At 38.8% G+C, this 8,128-nt stretch overlaps 1 protein-coding gene across 1 annotated transcript in view; it reads left to right on the top strand.

The window, feature by feature from the left end:
• Positions 1 to 4,305: 4,305 nt before the first annotated feature.
• The window catches only part of LOC143028967 (uncharacterized), a 4,307-nt gene continuing 484 nt past the window's right edge, over positions 4,306 to 8,128 (top strand). The window contains exons 1-5 of the mRNA XM_076191317.1: positions 4,306 to 4,428; positions 4,937 to 5,080; positions 7,217 to 7,408; positions 7,641 to 7,945; positions 8,065 to 8,128. The exon at positions 8,065 to 8,128 is cut by the window's right edge and continues 484 nt beyond it. Of these exons, the coding sequence (XP_076047432.1) occupies positions 4,306 to 4,428; positions 4,937 to 5,080; positions 7,217 to 7,408; positions 7,641 to 7,945; positions 8,065 to 8,128 (828 nt within the window). The remainder of the gene's footprint in view (positions 4,429 to 4,936; positions 5,081 to 7,216; positions 7,409 to 7,640; positions 7,946 to 8,064) is intronic.

The raw sequence follows: 8,128 nt of genomic DNA, 5'->3' as shown, positions 1-8,128 counted from the left end.
CCATAGATCGGTCATACGAGCTTTGAGCTCTCTTCCGGGAGGGAAATAGCTATCGGTCACAAGTCCAACACGTGTTCCAAAGACCGAGGTAAATCACACACACACAAGGACAGACACAGACGTACACACACACACGTGCACATACACGTACACACACGCGCGCGCGCGCACACACGTGCACACACGCGTACACGCGAACACACACACACACACACACACACACACACACACACACACACACTCATACACATTAACCATAGATCGGTCATACGAGCTCTGAGCTCTCTTCCGTGAGGGAAATAGCTGTCGATCACGAGTCCAACACGTGATCCAAAGACCAAGCTTAATACACGCACACACACACACACACACACATACACACTCATGCACAAACACACACACACACACACACACACAAACACACACACACACACTTTCGTCGGATGGACGGCGAAGATTGGAGTTCTGAAGAAAAAGGGATTTAATGATGGGGGGGGGCGGATACCAACCAAACCCGATTAGCAAGACTAGAGGAAAAACTTGAAGAAATGACCAAACATTGGGAGAATAGGTTCGGTAATATAGCATAGATTGCGCAGAGAGTTGAAAAATTGGAAGAACTAGAGAAGGGCAACAAAAACTTAACTAATGAAATACAAGAATTATAAAGACAGTTAAAAGAAGTAAAAGAGGAGAATGAAGAATTAAAGAGGAATTATAAAGACAACAAAGAGGCCATAGCAAAAGAAGGACAGGGTTGGAAAAAATCCAAGAAAACAGTAAAGTTGCATTTACTGACATAATTAAACAGCAAATGAAAGAACAAACTGAAGACTCAGTTATTAAAGTGATGAGACAGAAGGAGAATATAGTAAGAGACTTAGCAGATAAAAAGAAATGTATAATTATATTAGGAATGGAAGAGAAACACAACCCAGATAGAACCACAAGAATCAATGAGGAAAATGAAAAAGTAAGCAGATTACTAGAATTAGTTCAGGAAGATGAACCTGAAATCATGAAACAAATTGAAGAGAAGTTTAGACTCGGAAAGTATAGTACAGATAAGACCAGACCAATTAAGATTAAATTCAGGTCACAAACGACGGCAGAGAATATCTTAGCAAAAACAGGGAAACTAGCAGCAATTGAACAACATGAAAAGGTATGGATAAAAAGAGAAATGAATAAAGAGGAAAGAGAGGAGGAAAAAACGAAAAGACATGAAGCTAAGGAAAAAAACGAGAAGAGAACAGGGTCAGAAAAAGAGAAATTCTATTGGAGAGTAGTGAATATGAAAGTAAGGAAATACGACATACTAGAGAAAAACAAAAGGGAAAGAGAGAATACAATGGAAGTGGCAGAAAACTAAGAGTGTCTTACACAAACATAGATGGATTAGTAACAGGATTGAATGAGCTGAATGATTATCTGAAGGAAAAAGAACCGGACATAATGGGAATTGTAGAAACGAAATTAAAAGGTCCACTACCACCCAAGTGTAGGGCATGATGCATATAATTATTGGATTAGAAACAGAGACAAAAGAAGGGGGTGGAGTTATGTTCCTGACTAAGAAGGATATAAAGTTGAGGTGTGTCACATATGGAAAGAATACAGTAGAGATGATTATGATCGACGTGGAAGACAGAGATAAGAAGAGAAGAACTATTGTGATAAATTATGTGCCTCCAAAAACATCCTCGTGGGAAGAGAGTGAACATAAAAGTATGTTAGAAGACACAAGGATAACATTAAAGAAGATAATTGAAGATGGAGGAAGTATAGTTATGATTGGCGACTTTAATTGCAAAGTAGTCTGCTGGGAAGAGATGACAGTACAGTGTGGTGACGGCTCATGGGGAAATGTTGTATTCGAGATGATTATTGACCATACGATGACACAGTGGATACAGGAGAACACTAGGTATAGAAATGAAGAACCATCGAGATTAGACCTAATAATCATATCTGAACCTAGAATAGTAGAAAAGATTGAATATAAAACACCAATAAGTAAAAGTGACCACATATTGATTGAACTGGAACTAAATGAGGAAAAATACATGAAAAGAAATGAACAATGTAGAAAAGGAAGAATGATGTATGAAAAAACAAACCATGATAAAATAAGAGACTTTCAAAAAGAAAACTGGGAAGGAATATACAAAGAAGAAACAACAGTGGAAGGGAAATGGAATATTTTGACAAAAAATGATAAAAAAAAGGAGTGGAAAAGTATGTTCCAAGACAAAAACAAGAAAAAGAATATGTAAAGTGCTGGCACAACAAAAGTTATAGGGAGTTAAAAGACAGAAGAGATAAAGTTTGGACCAAATGCAAGAAAGACAAAAGACCTGAAAAATGGAAAATATATACTTGTTATAGAAACGAATATGTACAAGCGTGCAGAGAGGAAAAGAGAAAATATGGAAAAGATGTCATAGAAAAATGTAAAGATCAACCCAATTTATTTTACAGATTTGTAAAGAAGAAACTGAAAAACAAACAAGATTTGGAGAAATTAAGACAAGGAGGAGTTGAATACACAAAGGAAATAGAAATAGCGGAAATTATGATCAAGCATTTTAAATCAGTGTTTACAAGGGAGAACATACAACCTGAAGAGATCGAATGGAAAGAGAAAGTCCCCCCTATGAAAGAAATAGAAGTAACAAAGAATGAAATAATGAAACACTTGAGTAATCTTGATGTCAGAAAATCGCATGGACCAGATGAAAAAGCAAAGCGGATTCTGAAAGAATGCAGGAATGAACTGGCCGACAAAATACATAGCATAATAATGAATTCCTTGAAAGAAGGAAAAGTTCCAGAAGATTGGAAAAAAGGAAATATAGTACCTATATATAAAGGGGGAAATAAAGAAGACCCTACCAACTATAGAGCAGTCTCTCTAACAAGTACAATAGCAAAAATTTGTGAAAGAATTGTCAAAAGTAGATGGGTAAAATATTTAGAAGAAAAAAACGTGCTAAATCCAAGACAATTTGGATTCAGATAAGGACGATCATGCGACACCAATTTAATATGTTTCTATTCAAGGCTAATAGATATAATACAAGAAAGAGATGGATGGGCTGATTGTGCATTTCTAGTCCTAAAAAAAGCTTTTGACAAAGTACCACATAATAAGTTGCTTAAGAAATTAGAAACCGAAGGAGGAATACAGGGCAAACTGCTTAAATGGATGGAAGACTTTTTGCAAGAAAGAAAAATGAGAGTAGTGATAAGAGACAAAGACTCAAATTGGGATGAAGTAATAAGTGGTGTTCCACAAGGAACAGTTTTTTGCCCCAATAATCTTTGCTATATATATTAATGATATGGATGAAGAAATTGAAAGTTATATGAGCTTCTTTGCAGATGATGCAAAACTATTAAAAAAAAAAGTGAAGATGGAAGAATATTGTGAATCACTACAGAGTGATCTAGATAAAGTCTGGGAATGGAGTATGAAGTGGGAGATGGAGTTCAGTACTAAAAAGTGTAGTTTAATGGAATTTGGAAAAAGCAAAAACAGAATAAGAGGATCATATCAATTGTGAGAAGAAAGAATAAAAAAGTTGAAAATAAGAAGGACCTGGGAGTCATTGTTATGAATAATATGTCACCTGAGAAACAAATAAATAAGATTTTTGGTGAAACTTATAATTTAATAAGAACAATCAAAGTAGCATTTACATACCTGGATGAAGAAATGGTGAAGAAAATACTAATCACTCTGATAAGACCACGATTGGAATATGCAGCAACGATGTGGTCACCAAGTACAAAAAATATGTATAAAAAACTTGAAAGAATACAAAGAGCAATTACAATATTGGCACCAACACTCAAAATTAACATATGAAGAGAGACTAACAAAACTAGAGCTACAGACACTAGAGCAAAGAAGAGAGAGAGGAGATTTGATAGCCATTTACAGAACCATGAAAGGCATAGAAGTTATTGATAGAGAGGATCTAATGAAATGGGATAATAGAAATACAAGAGGACACGGAAAGAAAATCAAGAAAGACAGCTATAGAAGAGATGTGAAAAAGAACAGCTTTCCTCACAGAGTAATAGACAGTTGGAACAAGTTAGATGAGAAAGTAGTGTGTGCAAAAGCAATACATGAATTTAAAAATAGTTTAGATAAAATGAGATATGAAGACGGGACACCACGAGCATAGCTCCCCTTCCCGTAAAATACAACTAGGTAAATACACACACACACACACACACACACACACACACACACACACACACACACACACACACACACGCACGCACCCCAACAAGATGAAGCACTTACAGCAGAACAGCAGCATGTGGTTTAGCAGGGTCAAAAGTCTGTGCGGAATGAGACAGGCATCGGACATCCCCCTCCTGTCACAACTCCCACCAACCGTTGCAGTTGAGCAAGTAAATAATAATGTCTTAAGCGAATAAAATCATATGACCACAGGTCAAACCAGTTTTTGCCAAGAGCGTCACATGTTATTTTTTTCTTTTCTTTTTTTCTTTTCTTTTTTTCAAGAACTCAGCCGTTATCCGCATTTGAAGTGGCTTGGTATGACAGCCCGTTGTCCGGGTTTGGGAATTTAGCCCCTTCAATACGAGTCAACATCTCCCTGGCAATATCAACTGCCTGATGTACGATGATGCATGACAATGCGTAAGATATAAAGTTACAGCTTACTTGTTCTCTTTCACTCTGTTAATATCGACAGAAAGTATGATCAGGCCAGTTGACAGAATATCGGGGTAAGGCAACTACTGTTTACCTACCCTTCCCGTATCTTCTTGGATTTACAGATACGATCTTGAGTTTCCTTCACTTTATTGGTTAATCTTAAGGAGAGTTGACTACACATTTCTACACACCTTTGCACAGAGTTTCCAGTTTAGCATTATACATCGTTTTACACAGAGTTTGGAGTACACTATTGTACATAGTTTAACACAGAGTTTGCAGTATACCACTTTACACAGGGCACGTCTATCAGATCGACGCTCTTGGACCTCTGCGCCGGGTTTTTGTTGCCAGAAGTGGCAAACTCAGCAAAGTTTTGAGGTGCGTTTTATCCGTTTGTTTAATAATTCCACCTTGAAAGTCCGTCGCCCCACATGGCTGGGGCAACCCACTAATTACATACTATATTTTTTGTACAAGTCGTAATATATAAATATCTAGAGGGTGGCTCGTTAATATGTAATGTTTCCGTGTGTTATGTGGGTCGTGTCTAATGGCATCCATTATGTGTGTGTGCTCGTGAGTCCGTTTGTGGGCGCCCGGGGAGGTGCGCTCGGCTGGTAAAATGCAGACTCAGCGATTTAAGCGGATATGGTAGGCGCCAGAGAGTCTGGTTGGTGATTGTGACATCGTTCACAATGCGTGGGAAATGGTGGTGATGTAGGTGGTGTATACACTACTACTACAAAATAGATGTAACCAAGACGCCGACGCGACGCAGACGGCATCTTAGTAGTTGCGCATCATGACACCGACATAGGCGTCATGGTATGAAAGGTGTTGAGGCGCCGTAGACTCTCGTTGACGTCACAGGGTGACTAGCAGAATGACCTCCAGACGCTGGCGCCCTAACCCGCTCCCAAATTCATTTCTTCAATGCCGCGGCACTCTATATATTCTACTATTGTCGTTTGATCCACTGCGTCAAACGGCTCTTTTTAATGTATAAACGGTAACCACAGAAGCTTATTGCATTTTATTTTCTTGATGAGATGAGATGACGAGACAGACCGTCTGTAGACGGTCTATAGTGGGTCACTGATTTCTAAAGTCTTCCTGATGTTTTTATCCAACAAGTTTTTTTAAGTCAGTTTGTGAGATTTTTGAAAAATACTTTGTTGATATTGGTAATAGTCCAGATGGTCTGGTTCTTTCTTAGTGAAGTAAAGTTACAATGGCATCAAACTATGATTGAAGAACGCTTTTCTTACGTGTACATTAGGTTTATAATTGAAATAATATACAATGAACCTCATTGTCTGTGGGTTTCAGAAGGTTTAACGATGTTCCTTGTTCCATAAGTGGTTTTACCTGTTCCATGATTTCTGGGGCCTAGGTTGCCTCGTCACTTGTAATTTCTAGTACACTAGTACAGATGAATTTAATTGATAAAGTGACTGAATCATGAACACTGTCATCTAAACGCGTGTGGGTTATAGATACGGATGGAAAATTCAAAAGTAACGACATTGAAGGAAATAGATTTCATATTAAGAGGTGAGATTAAAGCTGTTGTGTTACTCTTTATAAGTAAAGTGGATATAGGTAGTGACTAGAGATTGGTAGATTGCACAGCTAGAATTAATTTCAGAGAGGAGGTAAATAAAGTCGCATTTCAGAAGAAGATAATCCTGGCAAATGTGAATGACAACAAATACACTTTTACGTGCACATTGATTGTATATTTGAAAGGAGGACACGTATCAGATTATAAATTATAATTCAGTGTATGTCATTAAGGAGTTAGCGGAGGGAGAAAGTAGTACTAAACATATGAACCTACATTTGATTTAAAAATACATTTGAAAAATATTTCTTGATATGTAGAATCCAAATCTTCCGTGTAGGAAAAATGACGCGCACTCCAGTAAATATTCTCCACCATGAGATACATGACTGCTCTTGTGATTTCTCTTGTTTGTGTCTGTTGTGGGTAAAGAGGTTCTTTCTTTTCCACCTGTCAAGACACCCCCCCCACTAACTACAAAGCCAAAGCTCGGGAGGAAGACGCTACACGCAGGAATCCCGTGCGGGGGATCCAGCAGCTTAATAGACACCGAAAGTACATATTCGGTTACGAGAGCAGCGAGTGTTAATTAATTATTCCCCCATATGATGGCCATAGTTAGTTAATGGTCTCCTTACCAGGTAGTTAGTGGGCTCCTTACCAGGTAGTTAATGGGCTCCTTACCAGGTAGTTAATGGGCTCCTTACCAGGTAGTTAATGGGCTCCTTACCAGGTAGTTAATGGGCTCCTTACCAGGTACAGCTACACAGAAAACTATCGTTAGTAGGGGTGTCGAAACATTCGCTCATGAACATAACCTTATGATACCGAAGGGTTGGTATTTCTGGGGTTCGAATTGTTCGAAGTCCTTCTGAATGAATATGAATCGAATAATAGTTCCGGAGTTCATATGGATTCACTATGACATGATAATCTTATTTCCGATGGAGACTTCAAAGGGAACGCGAGGTAGCATAGTATCCCTTCATATTGAAGGTTTACCAAATGTGAAGATTTCTCAAAAATTGGGAGTTTCCCTGCCCATGGTAGCGAGGTGGATACAGAGGTATCACCTTACAGGTGCCACAGACAACCGTCCTCGGGCTGGCCGTCCCAGATGCACAACTGAGGAAGAAGACCAGGTAAGCATAGTGTGGTCAGGCTGTTCCTTTGTTGATAAGGATTTACTATACATCGACATGTGTAATCTTGAATATATCTGGAGAGCGCAAGTAGTTCAAATTATTTGCTTCCCAGCACTAAGTGGCACCTCTAAACTTGTTGCCAAATCTATAGGCGCTCGCTGTTGCCCCGTGTAGTAAGAAGTGGTAGGAAAAGCGATATTTTATTTTGTCATTTCTTTTTTTAAAACAGGCAATTGCAAGTATGACTAATGATGACCCGTTTTGCAAGGCACATGACATCCATGGTAATTTAAGGCTGTCGTGCTCTTTGGAAACAATCCGTGCGAGGCACCGAGAAAGGGGCTTGCATGCTCGCACACCTGCAAAGAAGCCCGAGTTGACGCCAATTAACATGGAGAAACGAATGGAATATGCCTTGCAATATGCAGACAAGCCACTCGCCTTCTGGGATAACGTTATCTTCTGCGACGAGAAAACGTTTTCTTCAGAAGGGACAAACACTGCAAGATATGTGTGGCGTCCAAAAAACACCAGGTACGGTAACTACACAACCCCCTCATCTCCTATTTTCAATTTCCCTTAGCTTTATATTTGGAAGGAAAGTGGTTCCTTATGTGTGACTTTGTATCTAATGCAGTGTTATTATTTTACAGATTTGAGTCGGAGAATGTAATCTCGAGCAGGAGGAGCGGCCGACTCACCGCAGGGTTGTTTGGG

This window comes from Oratosquilla oratoria, chromosome 10 (genome assembly GCF_046742065.1).
Source record: "Oratosquilla oratoria isolate Oo_2021 chromosome 10, ASM4674206v1, whole genome shotgun sequence".
Taxonomy (NCBI): Eukaryota; Metazoa; Arthropoda; class Malacostraca; order Stomatopoda; family Squillidae; genus Oratosquilla; species Oratosquilla oratoria.
This window is presented reverse-complemented; position numbering and strand designations above follow the sequence as displayed.